The 23,736-nt window shown below is 30.5% G+C and overlaps 3 protein-coding genes across 5 annotated transcripts; 2 read left to right on the top strand and 1 right to left on the bottom strand.

Annotated features, from left to right (window-relative positions):
- Nucleotides 1-789: 789 nt before the first annotated feature.
- Nucleotides 790-5,380, top strand: LOC115710606 (uncharacterized). 2 transcript variants are annotated; one of them, XM_030638964.2, is made up of 14 exons: nt 790-971; nt 1,060-1,162; nt 1,249-1,359; nt 1,502-1,599; nt 2,003-2,086; nt 2,189-2,316; nt 2,470-2,542; nt 2,636-2,681; nt 2,812-2,921; nt 3,029-3,136; nt 3,213-3,272; nt 3,514-3,575; nt 4,469-4,781; nt 4,874-5,380. In XM_030638964.2, exons 1-14 carry the CDS (start codon nt 891-893, stop codon nt 5,066-5,068), a joined length of 1,572 nt encoding a protein of 523 aa, XP_030494824.2. In that variant the 5' UTR covers nt 790-890; the 3' UTR covers nt 5,069-5,380. The 2 variants fall into 2 exon arrangements, with proteins under 2 accessions (XP_030494824.2, XP_030494823.2); XM_030638963.2 differs by having other exon boundaries at nt 1,240-1,359.
- On the bottom strand, nt 5,309-10,071 carry LOC115710607 (mitochondrial phosphate carrier protein 3, mitochondrial). Its single transcript, XM_030638965.2, has 6 exons — nt 9,621-10,071; nt 7,862-8,223; nt 6,272-6,315; nt 5,971-6,185; nt 5,760-5,884; nt 5,309-5,636 (listed from the first exon to the last, which is right to left on the bottom strand). Exons 1-6 carry the CDS (start codon nt 9,891-9,893, stop codon nt 5,582-5,584), a joined length of 1,074 nt encoding a protein of 357 aa, XP_030494825.2. The 5' UTR covers nt 9,894-10,071; the 3' UTR covers nt 5,309-5,581.
- Nucleotides 10,072-15,460: 5,389 nt separating this feature from the next.
- Nucleotides 15,461-19,682, top strand: LOC115711323 (BTB/POZ domain-containing protein At1g04390). Of its 2 annotated transcripts, none has more exons than XM_030639661.2 (8): nt 15,461-15,801; nt 16,004-16,118; nt 16,190-16,697; nt 16,808-16,941; nt 17,038-17,480; nt 17,562-18,689; nt 18,808-18,960; nt 19,060-19,682. In XM_030639661.2, the coding sequence occupies exons 1-8, from the start codon at nt 15,701-15,703 to the stop codon at nt 19,496-19,498; spliced, it is 3,021 nt and encodes a 1,006-aa protein (XP_030495521.2). In that variant the 5' UTR covers nt 15,461-15,700; the 3' UTR covers nt 19,499-19,682. The 2 variants fall into 2 exon arrangements, with proteins under 2 accessions (XP_030495521.2, XP_030495522.2); XM_030639662.2 differs by lacking the exon at nt 15,461-15,801 and having other exon boundaries at nt 16,089-16,118; nt 16,190-16,285; nt 16,374-16,697.
- Nucleotides 19,683-23,736: the final 4,054 nt, after the last annotated feature.

The following is a 23,736-nucleotide window of genomic DNA, read 5'->3' as shown; positions in this document are numbered from 1 at the left end:
ATTAGTATTACGTATTAAAATGCATGCCACAGGTTCTTAACTGTAAATCACGTATTAAAATATTTCATTCTTGAAAGCCAGAAAAAATTAATATGTTTGCAAAGTGATTATTTTTTGGAAAATTTACACAAAATAATTAAAATTACATTTTTTACTTGTTTACAGATCATTTTTTAGGAAGTAACATTATTTTTCATATTGTTGCAATGTTATACTATATTTATGTAACTTAAAAACAACGTGTTAATAACGTTATTTTTAGAACAACCTAAAAATTATCCGTAAGAGAAAAAAAGTCCATAAAAAAGTTATTAAAAAAAAATCCGTAAAAACGTTAACCTTTTAATGTTTTGGGGTATTTTTGAAATAATCCCTCATTTTTAGAAATTTTTACACAAAGTACTTAAAATCACACTCTTTTTTTTCTTTTTTACATTTTTAATGATTTTGCTTTCTACAGATTTTATGCTTGTAACTCTTTCATAAAACAATATTGTTTTTAAGTTGCTTTCATGTAACAGAAATATGAAAGAAGAAAATAATGTAAAAACAAAAAAACTTCCATATTTTTATAAAAAATAAAATTCATAAAAATGTTTAAAAAAAAATACTTTAGATCCTTATTTTTGTAAATGTTTGTCATTTTCAGGTATTTATAAAAATACCCCTGTTATTTAAAGACCATCTTCTTTTGGGCCCAAACGTGGCCCATTACTTCGAAATTTGTATTTACCAGATAATAATAATAATAATAATAATAATAATAATAATAATAATAATAATTGCTAAACCCCTTTTGGGAGTAACTGTAATTTGTAGGGTTTAAGCTCTCTCTCTGGTTCACAGAAAAACCACATGGTGAGTGGTTCAGTGACAGTGCCCCATCATCCATGGCGATTACGGGCTTAGGTTTCACTTGCCCATACCAAGTTCCTCTTCGAAACCCTCTCTTTCATAACTTCATTCGCAAGGCAATTTTTCCTCTTTAACTCTTCTTCCTCTATATATGTCATACATATCCGTGTGCATAAATGTTTAAGCGCCAATTTCTTTTAACAGGTGTGTCCACGCTCGGTAACGTCGGCCATTGAAGCACTTGAAGGGCCAAAACATATCACAAAAGATAGTTTTTCAGATTCTTGTGATTCGGTTCATGAAAGAGGTAAGGAAAATATTTTGGTTGTTTAACTTGGGAATAGCAAAAGAATGGATTTTTAGTCGATATTGTTATTTTATTAGGGGATTCAGGGAATGAAAAGGTGCGGAAATGGAAGAAATTAAGCTCCAAGGAGCTCGGAATTACGAACTCTATGATATCTAAGCCTGCGAGGAAGGTTCTTAATAATCTTAAGCAAAAAGGTATTACTATTTTTCTTAATAATCTGGCATTGCAATGATAGATGGACTCATTATTTAATAGCACATTTTATCAGAATTTGATGAAAGGTAGCTTTTTGGTTTATTCAGAGATCATTATTACTATATTGGTTTATTCTTTTAGGATACGAGGTTTATCTTGTGGGAGGTTGTGTTAGGGATCTTGTGTTAAAGCGGACACCCAAGGATTTTGACATAATAACCACTGCTGAACTAAAAGAGGTTACTACTCATTTCTTCCTTAACATTTGTTAATTTTAGTCAATTATATTGCTGAACCATCAGAAGAAAATTAATTAAAACCTGATAAGAAAGGATAGACTCTAAATGTCCTTTATGGTTGGGAGTAATTAAAACATAGAAATGGGTTGTGATGAGAATGGAAGAGAATTTATGTTGTGCAATGCAATGGTTAGAATGGCTTCCAAAACCTTGAAAGGCTTGAATAGTAAATGAAAATGGATTTTTTCTTTCCTATTTCTTTTCCCCAATTAAGCATAACCTTAGTTTTCCTTGTAAATTTGAATGTCTCTGTTAAGACTACAGTGTCAAAGTAAAACTTCCAAATCCCAGATGTCTTTTCTAGCACATAATATATGGTCAATGTTGTTGACTCAATCGACAGGTGAGACGAGCATTTTCCTGGTGTGAAATAGTTGGGAAACGATTTCCTATATGTCATGTGCACCTTGATGAGACCATTATAGAGGTCTGTAAATTTTATGGTCTTGTACTATTTTATGTTGTAATGGTTTCTATTAGGTATTGGCAGAAAAATAATTGAATAAGCTTTTGAATTCTCTTCAATTAGGTTTCAAGTTTTAGCACATCTCGAGACAGAGTTGGTGAGGATTCAAGTCATGAATCTCCTTTTGGCTGTGATGGAAAGGATTATGCCCGTTGGAAGAATTGTTTGCAACGGGACTTCACTATTAACGGGTTAATTATATGACCCTTATACTTAGAAGTTTAATTAATATTGATCATGATGCTCTCACCCTAACTCTGTTATTTATTTTACTTTTAGTAGTGACATGTTAGTGACTGCCATTTTCCTTGTCTCCTAATGTATATGGCTCTCTCTATGTGCAGGTTAATGTTTGATCCCTATGCAAGTATAGTGTATGATTACTTAGGAGGAGTTGAAGATATAAGAAAATCTAAGGTACGCTATATTATTGGTAGTTTTGGCTTTTGACTATTTCTGTTTAACTGGCTGAATCATACATTTATTCTCGTGTAATCTTTATGGGCATAGGTGCGAACGGTGATTCCTGCAAGCACTTCTTTGCAACAGGACTGTGGTGCGTCAGTGCGTCTTCTATTTCCAGTTTCGTTTGGTTTCTCTTTGCAATGATTCCTACTCATGCATAACTATGAGTCTATGAACACACTAAAACTGCCAAGCTAACATGTTTTTTCAATTATATGTAGCTCGTATTCTTCGTGGAATAAGAATCGCAGCCCGGTTAGGATTTCGCATTTCAAGGGAAACAGCTCATTCTGTTAAGAATTTATCTAGTTCAGTGTTGAGACTTGACAAGGTGATTAAAGCTTCTTTCACCATCATATATTTTCTCTTCTTAGTGCTTTCAGATATTGCATGAAATATTTCTAGGTGACTTATTTGCTTTTTTATAAATTGATGTAGCAAAGGCTTCTAATGGAAGTCAACTACATGCTAGCATATGGTTCTGCTGAAGCTTCTTTGCGATTATTATGGAAATTTGGACTTTTAGAATTACTTCTGCCCATCCAGGTATTAATTAGAGTTTGAATTTCCTTGTTACCTATTAACCATGGAATGGCTAGTTTGATATGGACTAAAACTGCAGGCAGCTTATTTTGTTCGCAGTGGTTTTCGAAGACGTGACACAAGATCGAACATGCTTCTGGTAATATTAATATATTCCCAATATTTAGTATCTATTAGCTTGCTGAGGGAATTTAGTTTTGAATATATGAGATTGAGTTTTGACCGCTGGTTTAATGTTAATTCAACTGTGTTATTGTTCTCCTTCCTCATCCTGATTAGACATAGAGACATGAACTTCACTCCTGTTATAGCATTACAATGATATTTAGTAGTATTTCATTATTCTTTTCTGAAGAAAATCTCTATTCATCTTTATGCAGTCTCTGTTTTCTAACATGGATAAACTTCTGGCACCTGACAAGCCATGTCATAGCAGCTTATGGTAAGTTTTGTTGATAAATCCTTTCATACTCTTTTGCCATTATAGAGTAAATATATAACAAGATGATTCTTTGATTTACTGGATCACTTGCTTTTGTGTGGTATCTTCTTGGGTTCTCTTTTCTATGTTGCATGAAACTGTTTTGGATTATATGCTCTATGCTGCCTTTAGTTAAGATAACCCAAGGGGGGTCGCAAATAGTCAGGCATGTGGTTTGCTCCTATTGGAGTCCTTCCTGGGTACTTATATAGCGATTGCTATAGTTTTAACTTCTAAGGTCTCCTATGTTAGATACCTTTTTTCCTGACAATTGTTTGTATTAACTTCAATAGCCATAGAGTTCCATTGAAACTAAACGTTTCCTTAGCCATAGAGTTCCATTAAAACGAAATTCATTAAATACCTCCCTGAAGAATCGGGCTCATTTTCGAGGCTTTCCCAGTCCTGCAATGATTTTGCATTATTGGTTACTACTTTTATGGAAAAGATATCATACTTTGTGCCTTGTGATTTACAAAACAGTAGTAAACTGTACCTGAAACTTGAATTTCGTCAAATATATTTGTAATATTTTCAATAGCCGGCACAGTGAAGGATATTGTCATTGTTGATCATCTTGGTAAGGTGGATGTAAGTGAAGGAATGGTGAAAACTAAAAATATATTCGACCAAATTTGAGTTTAAGGTATTGTTTTATCAAATGAGTATTATTAAAAATAGAGGGTTAATAGTTTAGTTTAAAACACAGGATACCGAAAATTGTATATATTTCCTTAGTTCAGTGAGCTAGTAAGTCATTGAACACTGTTTCTTTGACTCTCATTTTAGACTTGTAATATTGAAAGTTAGAACCAACCAAGGAAGACTTGATAATAATATGTTTATGTTTTCAGGGTTTCAATCTTGGCATTCCACAAAGCATTATCTGACCAACCTCGGAATCCCATGGTAGTTGCAGCCTTCAGTCTTTTGATCCACAATGGTGGGAATATCACAGAAGCATTAGAAATAGTCAGAAGAATCACCACACCACACGATGCTAGCTTCCCCGAATTGCTGGAACCTGTAAATTTGAATAGTCGAGCTTTGACAAGCGAGGTTATGGATCTTGCAAAAGGTGTTAAAGCTGCACTTAACGAGATGACCGATGAGCATGCTATCTCTCATGCAATGGCAGGCTACTCCAAAGCACCATTTTCAGATTTGGTAAGCCCTTTACTTTCTCACTCTCTCTCTGAATTTCTTCCTTGGACTTTGTTTCAAAGCTTAAAAGTTTCATATTAAATCTCAAAATGCAGGTACTGATCCCACTAGGATTATATTTGAGAGTGTGTCGGATTTTTGAGTGTGTGAAAGGCGGTGGAGAACAAGGATTTGTGTCAAAGCAAGGTAGCAAGATTCATTACGAGTCATTGGCTCTAGGATCCTTGCCAGAGGTTCGACACAATTTTGCGAGGATTGTTTTTGATACTGTGTTCCCTATCAAGTCATGACCATATTTAGCCGTTGATCATTCGAAGTTCAATCTAGTAAAGGAAATGATCAACGTTATCTGTAGGCTATGACATAACACCATGGTCGATTCGATCCGATTGGCTCTAAGGGGTTCATGCCATATCAATTTTGCTCAATAATCTCAGAAGCATAACAGAGTTTGTACTCAAAAGCAGCGTGGATGCAATATAGTGTAAAAGATTAACGAGTCCCTTTAGCTGTTAAAAGAGTTGGAACAATTTTTGTTGCTCAAATGAGTATAAGCTGTAAGAAACACATTAAATAAATGTATCATTTTGTTACAACACCAAGACTGAAACGTCTTGAACCACATTTATACTATAAAAAATAGGAAAAAAAAAACACAATCTTTTTTCAATAGCTCACTGCCAGTGGCATCAACAATAGTAAGTTATAGATATTTGGAAAAAGAAAAAAACTAAATAAATAAATCACTCTTGTAATAATTATTCTTATAAGTCATATCTTTGTTGAACCGTGGGATTTTTTCCTCAATTCTTGGCTGAAGCAGGGTTGGTAGTAGTAGTGACACCACCTGTTGTTGGACTAGTAAACAAAACAAGAAAAACTCGATCAATTACACCAAATATAACTTGAAGAAATTCCCAAAACACAAATCTAAAGAAAGAAAGAAAAAAATGATGGGATAGTAGAGAAGTAAAAACTTACAATCCAACAAAAACTTTAAAGGAATCATAGATACACCATTGAGCACCAGTTAAAGTTCCAATCATAGCTATACGAACAGGAAGGCCACGAGTAAAGAGACCCCACATTCCTAGCTGTTTTATGGCCTATACAAACACATTATTAAGAACAAAAGATGTTAATCTCGAAGAGTCTTACCTTATGAGTTTTGTGGTTTGTAGTTAAGACTTACATCAGCAGAAGTAGCTCCTTTGGCATTGTTGAGAAAAGAGACCAAGTTATCAGCAGGGTGTGAAATGAGAGCACATAATATACCAGCTAAATAACCACCAGCAAAGCTAACTCCCAACTGTACTTGTTTACTACACTCTTCTTTGGGTTTGGGGATCACTTGTTTGTACAATTGCTCAACTATGTTCTCATAAGAGGCAAATTTCATCATTGTATCTGCCAAGTCCCAACAATGCCAATTAATTAAAAACAAGGTGAAGATTAGAAACTATGAGACAAAATCTTGATTAGGAAAATCTTACAAGGAATCTGACGTCCCCAAAGTGGAAGAAGCCCTTTATATAACCTGAAAATATCAAATTCATGGATTAACAAACATTATTTTGTGCTATTATTATTGTTATCATTCAAAATTTAGATATGTTTGTAGGGAATTACTTCTTAGGTAGCTACTGTTGGGGTATTTTTTATTTCTAGCTCTTAGGAAAGTTATTATTTTCTTATATAATATTATATACTTTAGCTATAACAACTTACCTATTTTCATATGAGTAATTTGCGGCAAAACCCCCTCAACTATCAATTTACTTGCAAAAAACCATCCAACCTCATATTTTGGTGGGAAAACCCTCCAAAGTACTGTTTCGTTTACATTTTTAAGGTGCCGTCTATTCAGCCTCGTTAAGTCTTAATTTTGCCCACGTGGCAATGACAGGTCAATAAAAAATTATCCTACGTGGCCATATTTTACAAAATAAAAATTAAAATAAAAACAAAAAATTTAAGAGTAATTTGCGGCAAAACTCCCTCAACTATCAATTTACTTGCAAAAAACCATCCAACCTTAAAGTTTTTTAGATGGTTTTTTGCAAGTAAATTGATAGTTGGGGGAGTTTTGCCGCAAATTACTCTTAAAGTTTTATTTTTATTTTGTAAAATATGGTCACATAGGATAATTTTTTAGTGACTTGTCATTGCCACGTGGGCAAAATTAGGAGCTGGACAGACGGCATCTTAAAATGTAAACAGAATAGTACTTTGGAGGGTTTTCCCACCAAAATATGAGGTTGGATGGTTTTTTGCAAGTAAATTGATAGTTAAAGGGGTTTTGCCGCAAATTACTCTTTTCATATTTATGGAGTGGAAAATAAAATTTAAATAATAAGTTGCATTGTTATAAAAAAGAATAAATAGCGTTTGGATTGCTGGTAGATGAATGCAAAAATAGTCTTAATTGTTTGTCGAATGTCTCTATTGTTTTTGTTAAACGTTCAGCGAATCGTGTTGCGCACTTTGTTGCCCGGCACTCTGTTTCTCTAGCTGATCGTATGTTCCCTATTAACAGTGTTCCTTCAGACTTATTGTCTATTCTTGCGAGCGATTGCTCGGTTTAATAAAGAACACTTATTCAACAAAAAAAAAAACAAGAATAAATAAGTAAATAAAACTAAGTACATGTGATAATTCAATCTTATTTTTGGTGCTGAAATTATTCAAAATTTCTCACAATTAGTCAAGATACCATATCTACTATTATAACTATATAACTATAATGCACGATATTATATAATGTTTAATACTCTGATTAAATGTAATATTATTATTGGTGCAATTTAATATCGAATTTCACTTATTTTAATTTAATAAAAATTATAAAAAACCGCTAACTAATTATATAACGTCATGTTATAGAAGTGCTAGGCATTTTAGTGCCACGTAACAATAAAAAAAAAAAAAAATAGTGCATCTACCTAAATTTTGTACATTCATGAGCTTAATCTTATTTTCGAAAATTATTTAAAATTTCTGAAAATCAGCAAAGATACCTAGGATATGAGTTAGAAAATGGTACCTAAATGTTTTCCAATTTATATGATTACTAAGGTACTTACCCAGATACCCCTTGGGTGTTGAGAAGCTTGGGGAGGCCATCAGACAAGCCACGAGCAAAACCAGGCTGAGTTTGGACACGAACCTTGACTGCCTCCATGGGACATAGAGCCACCCCAGCAATGAACTCTGCTGATGCTGAACCCCCCAAATAGATTAATGTCTTGTACTTGGCTGTAAACTCAGGCCCAGCAAGGTCTGAATAGTACTTCTTGAAGAATTCATAGAACCCATATTTGCAAGCACCTTGACCACTGTATCCCACCAATGTTGGGGCCCAACCTCTAAACAACCCTCTTATACCTTGTTCCTTGAGCAATACTCCAAACCCTGAGCCTAAACTTCTGTACTTCACTGGGTCAATCTAAATATTTGATTCATACAATTAATTATGGAATAATTACATAAAGCACAATTTTTTGTAAAATATTTACATTTTTACGTTCAAAGAATGTTTTTTTTACATTTTTACGGTTTTTCAAAAAATAACACGAAAACAACATAAAATCAACAAGAAAACAACATAAAAGTAACATTAAAATAACAACAAAAAAAAACAAAAAATAACATACATATAACAAAAAATTAACAACAAATGAACAAAATTTCAACATAAAAAGACCGTATTTTATGTAAATAAAATCAAAAAAATCATAAAAATATTTAAAATTCTGTGCAACCGTATTTTTGTTGTTTTTTTATTGTTTTTGTGCATTTGTGAAATTAACCCATTAATTACCCATAAATCAAGATTAATTAACCATAAATTTAAATTACTAACCTTACCTTTCAAACATTTGACTTGACCCTTTATTACTATTATTATTATTATTACTTCCAAAGCCGCCTTTTGAAAATTCAAAAGAAAAAAAAATGAAATTTTCTTCATAAAACTACTTGAGGAGTGGGAGAGTTACCTTGTCTCTATCAAAAATTGAATTCGAACCATAATTTTCTTTATGAGCCTTGAATCAATTGTGGAGACATTAATTTTGACCAAAGCTTTGTATAACACTAATTCATGTTCTCTTTAGCCATACTAAGTTTGAGGGGTTACATATATAGTTGTAATTTGTTAGTTCTGTTTTTGATTCTGAGAGCCGCCTCTGTTTTATTCATTTGCTCATTCTCTATTTTCTTTACTCTCTCTCTCTCCCAACCAAAATGCAACCTAATTATGTTAGCAATTTCGAAACTAAAACCTTTGAAGATAAGAATAAGATTAATATGGATTTTGTGTTGTGAATCTCTATAATCATTAGATCATGATAACCTTGATCTAACCATTGGAAGGCAAAGTAGATCAAATCAAACCAACTTAAATCAAAATGCATAATATTTTATATGGACTCACATTATTAAACATGTAGTATCATTATTAACATATAAGAATAACTATATATTATTTGAGGCATATTATAGCACCATAATGATTATGAATTATTGACTCATTAAACTATAGTCAACAATTGCTAGTATTAGGCACATAATGGGAAATTGGGATCATGTGGTTGTTATGATAAGTGGTAAGGCTTGGCATGAGAGAATTGCTCTCCATAATCTCTCTTGTCCATATTACTTAGTTTTGGATGCTTGCAAGGTTTGATATAGTGATTTGAAGAATCAATACTCAATATTAAGGTATTTTTATGATTTATATAAATACTCACTTGTAGTACATATGGGAAAAAAATGGACAAAATTATATTGGAATTAAATCATTAATTAATAACTAAAAAAGAAGAAAGTATATATACGTACTTGCATGTTACACTTGACAAGATCAAGAGGAGTGACAGCCATGTGAGTAGGGCCTGTGCTTAAAATCCCTCCCAACGTGCATGCGGCGTAAAACGCCGGCGTATACATCTCCAACTTCTTCTTCTCCTCTTTCGGTGTCGGAATCACTATTCTCTCCTTATTCCTAATTGGAATACTCATTCCACTTTTCATAGAAGAAGAAGAGTAGATGAAGCTGGGAATCATCATGCCATTATTATTATTATGGCCACAGCAATTTTCTTGGGGAGCCATCTTATTAATTAATAATAAAACTTCTTCTTTTGTTTTGAATATGTATAATAATAGTACAAAATAAACGTTTCTTGATTACATAATTACGAGCTCTTTCTTTCTTTTTATAGGAGTTTTGTGGGTCAATAGCCCTGTTTTGTTTCTTTATTGACCACTTTCATTTGTTGAACGCGTGAGGAAGTCAGTTTTACTTGTCAACTGCATGCTCATATAAAGGATACACAAATCCTAGACGAAACAAACACATGAGATAATTTTAGGACAAATATTACTTGTATATTTCCCTACTATATATTGTACTAGGCAACATAACCGCGCTTCCCGCGGTCATTATACTAATTAATAAATATTTTTTTAATTTTTTTTTATAATTTACAGTTATTATATTATGTTATGCTGCAAATATCTTTTTATTGTATTATAAAAAATGTATTAACTTTTGTGTTAATTTTAAAGTAGTAACAAACAATGGTTAGTTTGGTATGATTTAATAATTTTATTAGTAATTTTAAATTTCATACTTTTATCATAAATTTATTACATGAAAATACAAAAAACTTATCTCTAAAGTACAAAACACACTTAATTCATTCTCCAATTTTGACTATTTAAAAAATTAAAACTAAATTTATGAAAAACTAAACTAATAACAAAATATTTAAATAGACAAAAAAATTTACAAAAATAGTGATATTATTATATTCTATAAAATTCAAATAATAAAGAAAAAAACAACGAAGCTTGAAAAATGAAAAAAAAAAAAAAATTAAAGAATGTTCAAATATTAGAATGTCATATAATAACCTATAAGCTTATACCTTCATACATATACATATATTCATTCAATTATTTTTTTTATCTGATTACTTTTTATAAATAAAATAAAAAATTATTTTCAACTTTTGGACAAATAAAATTTAGAGAAAAATACTTTTATAGAATTACTTAAATAAATTTAGTTTTTAAAAATCTTTTTTAATTTTATAAATTAAAAAGATATAGAAATGTAAAATAGCAAAAATAATCTCGGAATTTAATCTATAAATCTATAAATAATAATAAAAATAATTAATATTTATTTATAAATAAATTTAGATTAAGTATATATTATTTTAGAAAAATTATTACTTCTAAAATATATATAATATGCTGTATATTATTATTTTTTTTTAAATCCTTATCAAATAAAATATTAATCAATTACCTATAAGACAATGCTATTTTTTTTAAAGATCAAAATGACATAATAAAAATATTACTCATAACCTAATTAGATAATATTTAAAATAGTTTTTAAACTATGTGAGCTTTTTAAATTTAATTTATTTGTAGAAGAAACAATGTTCATAGTTTTATATGTGTAGTTTATTTTTTTTAAATAGAACTTATAGTTTTCTTTTAAACAAATTAAAAAAACTCACAAAATTTTCAAAATAGAATGAAAAAATATAGGATTTCACCAAACTCTTTGTTAAAAAAAATTAGTGAAGATATTAATCAATCACCTACATATTAAAAAATATTATGAAAAAATAAAAAAATATTATTTGTACTTTACATGTACAACACCTAAAAGAATAATTAAACAATGTGATACTTTTTTTTTTTTTTGTAAATAAGAATATTTTTATTTACAAATTTAAATATATATACATATAAATTTAAAAAATTATGTAAATAATATATTAAAAATAGTAACATATTTATATGTATAAAAATACTGAATTAGTTATAGTTCTTATTATATATATGTGTTTGTATTTTAAAAAAATTATATAAACAAAAAAAAAATCTATATATAATTTATAAATTACTTAATTATTAAAATATATAACGATTTATCATATGAATGATAAATTATTTAATTTTAAAACTTATTCAGTAAGACATAAATCTTATTTGACATAGAAAATAGCATAATGAAAGTGTTATTGATAACCTATATATTTCTAAACCCATAAAACTTATTAGATTACACATAAATCAACGCTCTTGAAAAAATATTTATTGGACATGGAAAGTAATGTAATAAAAGTGTTATTTATAACCTACATAGATAACATCTTAAGTATTTCTAAACCATGTGGGACTTTAAGTTTGTATGCATGTGTAGTAGTTTTTTTAAAAAAATATTATTTATACGCCTAAAAGAGTATTTAAACAATATGACACTTTCTTTTTGTAAATAAAAATATTTTTCTTTATAAATTTAAAAAATTGTGTAAATAATATATTAAAAATAGTAATATATTTTTATGTATAAAAAATATTGAATTAATTATAGTTGCTATTATATTATAAAAAAATATGTTATTATATATATGTGTATTTTTATTTTAAAGAAAAATTATAAACAAAGAAAAACATATATATAATTTATAAATTATTTAATTATTAAAGATGTATAATTATTTATCAAAATATGAATAATAAATTATTTACTTTTATAGGGTATAATACATAAATCAATACCCTTAAAAAATATTTATTAAACACGAAAGTAACATAATAAAAATGTTATTTATAACCTACATAGATAATACTTTTTTTTAATGGAAAAAAAAAAGGTATTATTATCTAGGATTTTAAGTTTGTATTTGTAAACTATATAGGACTTTAAGTTTGTATTTGTAATTTTGTAATAGTTATTTTTAAACAAAATATGAAAATGTTACAAAATTTTAAAAATACAATGAAAAAAATTTAAGATACCACCAAGACTCTTTTGCACTTTTTTTTTTATATATATATATATATTTGTATATAGATATAGATTTTCTATATTAAATAAAAATTTAAAACTTATTGGATAAAATATAAATCAATAAAGAAATATATTTATTGGACATGGAAAGTTGCATAACAAAAGTGTTATTTATAACCTACATGAATAACACCTTAGGTGTTTCTAAACCATATGGGACTTTAAGTGGATATGTGTGGTAGTTTATTTCTTAACAAAATATGAAAATGTCACAAAATTTTAAAAATACAATAAAAAAAATGTAAGATGCCACCTACACTCCATTGTGCTTTCCTTTATATTTATATATAGATTTGAAGAGTTTTACCTTTTCAAAATCTTTTGTGTAGCTAGCAAAAATTCTATGAAGAATTTGTCCATTTTAAATGAGTCTATGAGGGAGAGAATAACCAGTGATCACTGAGGACCTTCATTTTAGGTTTTCGTCTCCCTATAACATGTTAGTAAATTTTTATGATATTTATTAAAATAAAATAAGTGAAATTCAATTTTAAGTTACATTGATATTACACTTCACAAGGATATTAGGCACTACTTAGTGCATGTTTGGCATTATAACTAAAAACTGTTTTTTGTTTTTAAAAACAGAAAATTATTTTTTAAAAACAGAAAATTGTTTTTTAAAAACAATTTGGCTTGTTTGACCTTGTTTTTTAAAACAGTTTTCAGAAAACAAAGTTACAAAAAATAAGAATTTTGAAAACAACAAAATGTTGTTTTCTGTTTTAAAAACCAGTTCACTATTGTTTTTAAAAAACACTAACCAAACATAACTTATTTTTAAAAACTTCAAAAATTATTTTTTTGATCTCATTTCAAAAAACAATTTTTTAAAAACAAAAAATATAAAACAATACCAAACATGCTCTTAGTATTTCTCAAGTTTCTTTGACCATCAACATCAACATATGGCTTGGTGTACGTGGTGTTAGTGTGGAATGGGCTCATCTTAGATCTAATTATTTTCATAAAAACTTAAGAAAAATTAACACTAGAAAAATGTAATGACATAAAATATGGTTATTTTATTAAAGAAAATAAAATGTTCAAAAAATAAAAATTCAATAAAATATCATGAATAAACTTTTTAAAAATAATTATGCAGAGTAGTCATTACCATCGAAAAGTTGTTAGAGTTGGCTTCGCTGCCAAAGAAATCACCAATGATATACCTTTGTCATTGAAAAAGTTGTTAGAGTTCTTATTGTCACCAAAAAAAAGTAATCAGAGTTGATACTGCAATTGGAAAAGTCGTTAGAGTTTTCATCGTCATCGAAAAATCATTGGAATTAGACGTTAGAGGCATCACTAAAGTTGGATATTAAAATATGACATAGAGAAACTAATTATGTTTATTATATAATTGAAAAATCTAACACAAATAAACCATTAATATAAAACAACTAAATTACAAATTAACACATAAAAACCAATTACTTATGAAATACCCAAATCAAAAATTGAAACTTAAATACCAATTACGTAAAATAACAAAACTAACAATTAAACACGAAACTACTTTCTAAATACAAGTAGCTAAAAAATTGAAATAAAAGCCTAATAATACAACTAAAACAATCATAAGAAAATTAAAGCACAAAAACCAATTACTTAACAAAAATACTGTATATAAATTCTTAAGAAATGACTTACCTTCATAAGAACTAGATATGATTTTAGCTAATTAAAATCTAAACACAAGGAAACTAGTTACATATAAAAATAAATAAATAATAATTACTTAAAATAATTAAATGAAAAGCTAAATGAGAAACAGTACAAAAAAATATGCCTATATTAAAAAAAAAATAGTTACTATCATCCAGTCATCAATATTATCTCTTTGTCCATTGAACTTGTTTTTTTTATTCTTATTTAAGATATAACCGTTTTTCTCGAAATGTCTAGGCTTCTCACAGTTAAAGCATCCTTCTGCGTCTTGTAGCCCTTTAGAATTAGATTTCCCTTTGTTGTTATTGTGGCCTTTGTTTGGACCTCTGTTTTGTGACTATGGTTTTGACTCCTCCCTTTACCATGCTAAGGCTTTCTTTATATAGGTCCTCCACTTAGATTCAATTCCCTATTAGAGCCACAATTTCTTTTTGTTTTCATCTCCAAGTCTTTGGATTTCATGGCGGATGTACCCTCATCAAGAGTGATAGAATTCTTCCATACTTTATTATTGTTTTCACTTTCTTATAAGTTTCTAGAAGTGAATTCAGTATGATAATGGTTTGACCTTGAAATTGACTTCCAGTGATAATACTAATTACGATGACTTTTTCGGTGCCGGTAGCAATTTCAACAACTTTTCTGACACCGACAATACTCTGGAGACTTTTTCGGCACTGACAGCAAATTCCAGTGACTTTTCAGACTGAGTGATAATTCCGGCGATCACTGTAATTTTATTCGTTTTATTTTTTAAAAAAAATGAGGGGAATTTTAATATTTTTGATGGTAATTCAAAGTTGCATATCTCATATATGCTAAATTTTTATTTTAAATACCAATATTTTTTCCTATTATTTTTCTTATCATATTTATGTAAACTATCTTTATTTTTCTCATATTTATGTAAATACCTTTTAGTTATTTGGTGATAGCTCAAACCCTAAAAACTGCACCGCATCATTTTTTGTAGTTTGGTTTCTGCGGTTTTTTAGTTTTGTAGTGCGGGTTTAGTTTAAGAAATTGGAAAAACTACATGTAGAGTTGGTTTAAAAAAAAAAAAAAGTCAAACTGCACTACCTGCACTGGGAACAACCCTACTAATTTGTATGTACTTTTGAAATAATCTAAAAAAAAAAAAATTAAAAAAAAAAAAAGAGAGAGAGACAAAAATAATGGACTTATTTTAAAAAAAAAAAAAAAAAAATCTTGCACGTGACAGGAACTAAGCTCACGTGATTGAGATTCATTAGGAGCGAGCGAGAGAAAGGGAGAAGAGAGATTTAGCTGAGAAACTGTCAATGGCGGTTGTGTTTTCCTTGCCGCTAAATTTGGAGTTTGATAATTGATTCAACCGAAAACATACAAGAAAATGGGATCTTCCAAACGCGGCGCAGACACCACACGCACCCTCAGCGACCACACTCGCACCCTTTATCATCGTCTCCACCAAGCTCTCAACCTTGGAACCAGGTCACTCTTTTCATTACAAAGTTTCAATTTTTATTTTATTTAATCCCCAATTTCTTATTATTATTGCTGAATTCTTCATTTGCAAGAACCCCAATACGGCAATACCCTAATACCCTTATCTTATTCATGCCCCAATAACCCATATGTTTAATTTGGAAATGGTGTAGTTTTGTACTTACTTAACAAGCTTATCTTGTTTTAGGTATGGAACTAAATGGCAGTGTGCTGATATTGAGATACAACGACATGTCATTCGCTCTATTGTGGCTTTTCTTGATTCTATTTCTAAAGATTCTTTTCACCAGCCACTTATTAAGGTATGACTTAGTACTAAAATTGTTGTATTAAGGATTAAAGATTGTTCTGAAACAATTTCATTTTTTTTTAGGATTCTATTGGTGATGTGGTTGAAGCATTGGTATGGATTCTTGAATGTAAAAACATGGCTATATTGAGCATGACAACAAATGTGACCTTGAAATTGGTTAGCATTTTACCTTACTCAGTTCTACAGTCTTATGTGTTAGATCTTGTTAGTCCTTTGTCATCCTTGTTATCTTACCATCAAACAGACGTTGCTACGTCATGTGCCAATGCGCTAAATCATGTTCTCTCGAATCTGAGTATTAAGAATGAAAAGGCGGTTTGGGATGTTCTCAAGAAAAGAGAAAGTGTACAACATGTAATTTGTAATATTCGATCTTTCTCTAGAGGTACATTGCCTTTTGAAAAGTTCCAGCAGATGGCTTTGCTGTTAAGTACAATACTACAGAGATGGCCTCCATCTAGATTTCTTGTATGGAGTGATGCTAATCTTATGAGAACCTTACTTGACATTCTTGTAAAGCCAGATTTTTGTGATAAAGTGGAAGTTTTGAAGTTACTTTCTTCCATAGGTATCGATATGTTCTTTTTCTTTTTTTCTTAATTATCAAAGTTGTTGCCAAAAGAAATTTATCAGGTTTGAATGAATGGAGTTTTATGTTTTCTTTCTTATCTTTACCAGCTTTATGTGGTAGTGGGGCATTGAAGCTTCTGGAAAATGGAGAAACCCTCTTGAAAATGATGGTGCAATGCATGAACATGTCACAACCCCAATCTGTTCGTATGGAAGCATTCAAGCTTGCCCAATGCTTAGCTGTAATTACAGTACATTGCTCTCTTCAAAGTGATTCCAGTACGATCAATTCAAAGTTGTCTCAATGTATTAAGTGAACTTACAATGTTTTTGCTCAGATAAATGAACAGAGATTTTTCAAAATGATGAGCCTGTGTTGTGAACCTATTATTCAAGCCATACTTTCTGAAATGAGCAAGTGGAGCAAGAAATCAGGAAAGGTTGCTGTTGAACGGATATCTTTGGTACAAGAGGCATGTCTCTTGGCTCTAATAACACGTTGGGGAGGGAAGCATCATATCTATTTTTGGGAACATGGGATCGACAAAGTCCTCATTGGTCTTCTCCTAGAAAATTCTCACAACAAGCTGCATCAAAGTTGTTTGACAATGGAAGAGGAGATATCTATTGCACAGGAGGGTCTTAGCTCTTCTTATAATCTTGTTTTGAGGAATTATATATGGAATATTCTAGGATGGCTTGCCATATACTGTGAGGAAGGCTTTAATCCCGAGATAAATGGAAATAATCTTTACATTGATGTACTCATTACATGTTCATGGTATTGTCTTATTCTTAAATTTTGTTGGTATTGCTTTCTTTTTACTGTCATAATTGCTTATTTATCTTTATATTATGGCAGCTTGGCTTTTGTGGATGCAATTGAGAAACGACACAGATTATGTCAAAGTGTTACAGCTGATATCGTACGAAGTGAATCAGCAACGCAGGCTGTTTTGATGATGATTAACTCTCCCTGCAAATATATTGCAATAAAGGCAACATTCAGACTATCAGAAATACTAAGGCCAAATGGCAAAGACATTTTGAAACATTTGCTATCTACCCTAGAGTATGTATCATCCAGGAACAATTTCGATAGACTACAGATCACCATTTACTTAATGGCTTTGGTATGTTATATTGGTTTGCCAGAGTCTCGACAATGGGTTCTTGAATTTTCAGGGATGAATATACTGCTAGGTTTCACAAGGTGGTGCTTAAGCAAAAGTATTGATTTAGAAAGGGTTAACTTTGGTCCTTATTTGCATAATGCATTTCTTGAGAAGGCTTGTTGCTATGTTTCTTCAGAAGACTGGGGAGGCAAAGACCATATTATGCTTTATAGTTTGTGGGGGTTAGCTGAGTTGATAAAGCATTCTGGATATGCAGTAAATAACCAAGAAATATCTTGCGGTAGTATGAAGTATAGTGTTACTGAACTGCTAAACAATCTTCACGAGGTCTTTATTGACACATATAGTTCTGGTGTTCGGTGGTTTGCTTCTTATGTTCTTAGTTCTTTTGGATTGTACGGTTTTCCAAATAAATTGGGAAAAAGAATTGGCAAAGCACTTGGTGAGAACTATCATGCAGATATAAAACTCGTGCTTGCAAGTGGAGAATGTTTGAGTGTTCATGGTGTTATTCTTGCTGTCAGATGCCCATCTCTATTACCTTTTCAAGAGCTCCATCAAAGAGACAAAATAGCTAACTCTTCAGTACCATGCCCTTTGGGAGATGATCTCAAGAAAGAAGTAAGATTATCTGCGCACGTTGATCTCCAAGCATTGTTGAAGTTGTTGGACTTTGTATATTTGGGATATTTAGAAACAGATGAAGAACTATTGACGAAGTTGAAAAGAATTTCTAAAGGCTGTAAGCTCCAGCATCTGCTACAAATGCTTTGTAGGAAAATTCCAAGATGGGGCACTCCATTCCCGGCTTCTAATCTTTCTCTTGGTCTTGGCTCACTTGGACATCATTTTTCGTATGTTTCTCCTCAAGGAATTTGCACTTGAATTTTCGTTGTCTTTTCAGCTTCAACATAAAGATGTTTTATAAACTTATGAAACTAATAGTAGTAATCATGTATTTTCTGGTTTAAGGGATATCATATTGGAAGCTAAATCAACTGAATTGCAAAGCTGGAGTTGTGATATTTGCCCTGTTTCGGTGCCACATATGCATGTTCATAAAGTTATATTATCGACAAGTTGTGAATATCTGCGTGCTTTGTTTAACTCAGGAATGCAGGAGAGGTAATAGTATTTAAAGATGTACTTGTAAAATTAAAACTTGCTAACATCTTCTTTTTCTCTCTGATTATCTAAACTTGCCGTTTTAATCTTTGGTTGCAGCCACTCACAAACTATTAAGGTTCCAATTAGCTGGGAAGCACTGGTTAAATTAGTAGCCTGGTTCTACACTGATGAGATTCCAAATCCTCCATCTGGATGCATATGGGAGAACATGAGTACTAAAGAGAAGCTATATGAGCTAGAACCATATGTTGAACTTTGTTGGCTTGCCGAGTTTTGGTTTTTAGAGATTGCTCAGGAAGCCTGTTCAAACGTGATTGTGTCTCGTCTTGATTCATCGAGAGAACTACCTATTAAAATAATCCAAACCGCAGCCAGTTTATCACTGTGGAAGTTGGCTGAGCTCGCAGCTACGTGTGTGGCTCCTTTCTTTCGGCAACTATATGATTCTGGTGAACTTGATGATCTTGATGAGTTCCTTATTGATATGATACGTTCTGCTTCTGTTCAATATTCTCAAGAGGGACATATTAATTAGGTGATTTGAATTACTGAAAAAGGTTGGAACTTGATGAGTAACTTTGTTCATTTCATTTAGTTGGGAAGTTTTGATGGTTTCCTTCCCAAATGAGAAGCAAGAAGAGAGTATATAGCAATAGTTTCAAGAGTAAAAACTGTGAAATTGTTTGTTATAGATTTGTTGAGTAAATTATATACTAGTCTAAGTGGTGTAAATGTTACTTTATGAACATGCAAAGAATGAAATACAGAGAAATTAATATTATTTACTTCCTTTACATTCAAAAAAATATCATTTACTTGTTCACTGACAAACAATATATCATTTACTTTACTTAGCACTCCACCCCATCAAACCAAATTAGTGGTAAATCTCTATTTTTTTTTTTTGGAAAATAAATGTAAAAATTTTATTAATCTACCAAATCAGTTAAAAAAAAAAATAAGATCGTACCTCAACAAGAATATTTTTACTATTAAACACTTAATTTGAAAAAAAAAAAAAAAAAAAATACTCTAACAAGGCTATGAGTAACCATGTTAGCAGTTTAATAAATTAGAGATTGAGAAAACATGCCAATACTAATGTGAATGTGAACTGCCATATACTCTCTTAAGATTGCCAAAATTATTCAATTATACTAAAAAACAACGTAGATTAACTTATCATTAAATTAAAAGCCCAAACACCCCAAAAACAAATAACCAAACCTAGTAAAATAATAATGACAAATAATAATTGAAGTCTCTTCACCCCAAATTTATACTAGGAGTAATTTCGAATGAAAATCAATGGAGCATGGATGTTCTCTTTATATTTAGATATGGGGTAAATACTATTTTGGACCCTGTGTTTTGCAAAAGTTATCAATTAGACTCTTTGTTTTGTTAAATGACAAAATAGACCTTATATTTTCTAAAATAGTACAAATAGGACCCTGAATTAATTATTTTGTCATTTAACAAAACACAAGGTCTAATCGGTAACTTTTGCAAAACACAAGATCCAAAATGGTATTTACCCTTAGATATTATATTAAGTGTGGCTATATAAGAGTTTGTGTTATTTTTTATTAAAATTAAAATTATTAAACATGCCTCTTTTATTTTTGATCTTATATTAAATATAACTATATAACATAATTTTTTTTAATATTGTAATTTAAATTTAAACTCATAGCACATATCTAAAAAAAATATATTTTTCATTGTTTTCATTGTAAACCATAAAATAGAGAAAACATTTTCTTTAACTATTATTGTGATGTCTTTACTTACCAAAAAAAAAATCTCTCTATTATTATTTTTTTTTTTTAAAAAAATATATGATATTTAAAAAAAAAAAAATATTATGATTAAATTAAAATTATAATTAATAAATTTTTTGGATCTATCCCTATAATTAATAAAGAGAAGAAAAAAATTATAGAACATTTTTTTCTTCATGTTTAATAATTATTTTATATTTAGAAAGGACAAAATTTAGGGTTTCTCGTTCCTAAAATTTATAACTATTGGAGGTTGTCTTTTTTCTGGCCAGGCCCGCTAACCTTCCTTGGGCTTAGGTGTGGCTTGGTCGGGATTGTATTTTGCTGCTACAATTCGATTTTTGCTATTGCGATTAGTCTTGTCTCTGTGACTGGTTTTGAGTGTTTAGTCTTGTCTCTGTGACATAGTTTTAAGCATTTTTCGTCTTGTCTCTATGACATAGTTTTGAGTATTTTAATCTTGTATGTGTGACATAGTTTTGTTTTATTTTATTGTTGGTTCTTCTTTATTTTTTGATGGCTCGCCATCAAATTGTTATTAGTGGTTGAAAATAATATTTTTTTCTGCTACCGAAGGGGTTGTTAGTAGTGCAGTTACATGCCTTACACAATAGTTGAGTGCTCAAGCTACGAGATTGAATGAGCCTGCTACAACAGTTTCTACTGTTGTATCTTCTGAGCGGTGGATGAAACAAAATATAAGTGTTCTTAAAGTTAATTGTGATGTTGTAATCTTTTTCATCAGATTTTATTTTAGTTTTTTATCAAATGATCTGGGAGTTAAGCGACTTATTATTTAGTTCGTTTTTCTAATTTTAATCTTAATCGTGTCTTTAACGAGAAGATGTCCCGATTGAATTGCAGGCTATCATTTTAATTGATTGCTATTAATAAATTATATTATTTATTTTAAAAAAAACAACAACACCATCAACAACAACATCAATACTAATTTTTTTAATATTATTATATATTTTTTTTATAAATAGTACTTAAATTTTTTTTAATAAAAATAATGTAGTTTATTGAATAATATAAAAAAAAATTAATTCTATAATTAAAAATATATATTAATTAAAATAAAAAATAAATATATACACATTATTACACACTAATATTAAGGGTAAATACCATTTGGACTCTGTGTTTTACAAAAGTTACTGATTGGACTCTGTATTTTGTTAAATGACAAAATGGACCCTATATTTTCCAAAATGGTAAAAATAGGACCCTGAGCTTAATTTTTGACAATTTTTTTTAATATAACCAACTTGAAGATAATTCCTAATACGAACAGATACAAAAAAATATAAATAATTTTGTCATAACACTTTTAGATCGTATTATAATTAAATTTTATTTTGATAAAAACTCAATTCAGGATCATATTTGTACCATTTTAGAAAATACAGGGTCTATTTTATTTTTTCTTAAAACAGAAGATGCAATTGATAATTTTTACAAAACAAATAGTCCAAAATAATATTTACCCTAATATTAATCTAATATATATATACATGATATCACAATGTTGAAAACTAACCAAAATTGTCATTATTGTTATTTTTTTTTTCTTGAAAGATTAGTGTTATTGTTATTAGACTAGTTTAAAGTTGAACATAATCAGGTCTAAGCACAATTCAACTAATAACTCTAGCACTTTGATTCTCTTGAAAGAATATCATATAATAAAAGTCCAATAGAACATTACTATTAGGCACTAGTGGTGTCCAATACATTTTATAGGTATCGTTTCACGATTGGTTATCAATATTCTGTAAAAATTATTTTCTTAAGATATATAGGACTCGATGCTTAATTACACTAATAGCAGTATGACACCGATGAGAGTATTAAACACTAAGAGTACCTTTTACAAAATCTCATAATAAAAGTTAAACATAATCAAGTTAAAGCACAATTCAACTAATAGCTCTAGATATATCTACACTTAGGAGTGTAAATGGATCGAGTTGGATCTGATCTAGATCATGTAAGAATTTGTCACTCTCTGGCACGCTAGATTAGATACTCAAATTAAATCAAATCCAACCTAACTTATTCGGATCAGATCTGATCCAATCCATTTTTTTTAATTTTAATTTTATATCTACTTAGAATTATATATATATATATTCAATTTTATATTAGTATTTTTTGATATAACACTATGTTTGGTATTGACTTGTATTAATAGATTGTGTAAAGTTATAATATATTTTCAGTAAATTCGACCCCAACACCAACTACGGGTCGGGTCCAGGATTGGGTCTATGTCCTGGGTCCGGTTCGGGTCACGAGTGTAGGTCCCAAATTTGGGTTCGAGTCTCGAGTTCGGGTCTCGGGTCCCGTGTTTGGGTGCGAGTCTGAGTCCGGGTCCTGGCTCTTGGTTTGGGTTTGGGTGTGGGTCCCGAGTCCTGGATCTAGGTCCGGGTTCGAGTCTCGAGTCTGAGTTCGATCCTGGGTTCGGGTCTCGGGTTAGGACCCTGAACCAAGTCCCAAGTCCAAGTTTGGGTTCGAGTCCAGGTTCGGGTATGGTCCTGGCTCCAGGTCTGGGTTTGGGTCCGGAACCCAGGTTTAGGTCTCGGGTTCAGGTTCAGGTTCGGGTTTGAATCTTAAGCAAGTTTAGGTTTGGATCTCGAGCGAGTCTAGTCCGGGTCCGGTTTAGGGTCCGAGTCTTGAATTAAGTTTTTTTTAATATTGTTGCCCCTGAATTCGCCCAAAATACGTGGACCAGTCGAATTGGGACACGTGGATCAGATAACTTGTAAATATTTGATAAGTAGCACCCTGGGCATAGGTCCCGGAGGAGGCACCCGGTAAACAAGGTACTCCCGGAAGCTCGCATAGCATGAAGCCTCTCCGGGATGTGTCAGGCCTCTCCTGAGCAATCAAGTCGCATTTAATGCCGCATGGGAGGAAGCGTGTTGGGACTGTAACACGTAATAAAGTCTGACGGCACAACCCCACGAGCGGCGCACGGTAATGA

This window comes from Cannabis sativa, chromosome 3, assembly GCF_029168945.1.
Source record: "Cannabis sativa cultivar Pink pepper isolate KNU-18-1 chromosome 3, ASM2916894v1, whole genome shotgun sequence".
Lineage (NCBI taxonomy): Eukaryota > Viridiplantae > Streptophyta > Magnoliopsida > Rosales > Cannabaceae > Cannabis > Cannabis sativa.
This window is presented reverse-complemented; position numbering and strand designations above follow the sequence as displayed.

Bases quoted from the DNA above. Each gene is read 5' to 3' on its own strand.
- LOC115710606 (XM_030638963.2), top strand. From the start codon at position 891: ATGGCGATTACGGGCTTAGGTTTCACTTGCCCATACCAAGTTCCTCTT. The intron at 1,360-1,501 runs GTATTACTATTT...TTATTCTTTTAG, and splicing joins TAATAATCTTAAGCAAAAAG to GATACGAGGTTTATCTTGTG. The intron at 4,782-4,873 runs GTAAGCCCTTTA...CTCAAAATGCAG, and splicing joins AAGCACCATTTTCAGATTTG to GTACTGATCCCACTAGGATT.
- LOC115710607 (XM_030638965.2), bottom strand. From the start codon at position 9,893: ATGGCTCCCCAAGAAAATTGCTGTGGCCATAATAATAATAATGGCATG. The intron at 6,186-6,271 runs GTAAGATTTTCC...GGGACTTGGCAG, and splicing joins TTGGGGACGTCAGATTCCTT to ATACAATGATGAAATTTGCC. The intron at 5,637-5,759 runs GTAAGTTTTTAC...TTTGTTTACTAG, and splicing joins TTTAAAGTTTTTGTTGGATT to TCCAACAACAGGTGGTGTCA.
- LOC115711323 (XM_030639661.2), top strand. From the start codon at position 15,701: ATGGGATCTTCCAAACGCGGCGCAGACACCACACGCACCCTCAGCGAC. The intron at 15,802-16,003 runs GTCACTCTTTTC...ATCTTGTTTTAG, and splicing joins GCTCTCAACCTTGGAACCAG to GTATGGAACTAAATGGCAGT. The intron at 16,698-16,807 runs GTATCGATATGT...TATCTTTACCAG, and splicing joins GAAGTTACTTTCTTCCATAG to CTTTATGTGGTAGTGGGGCA.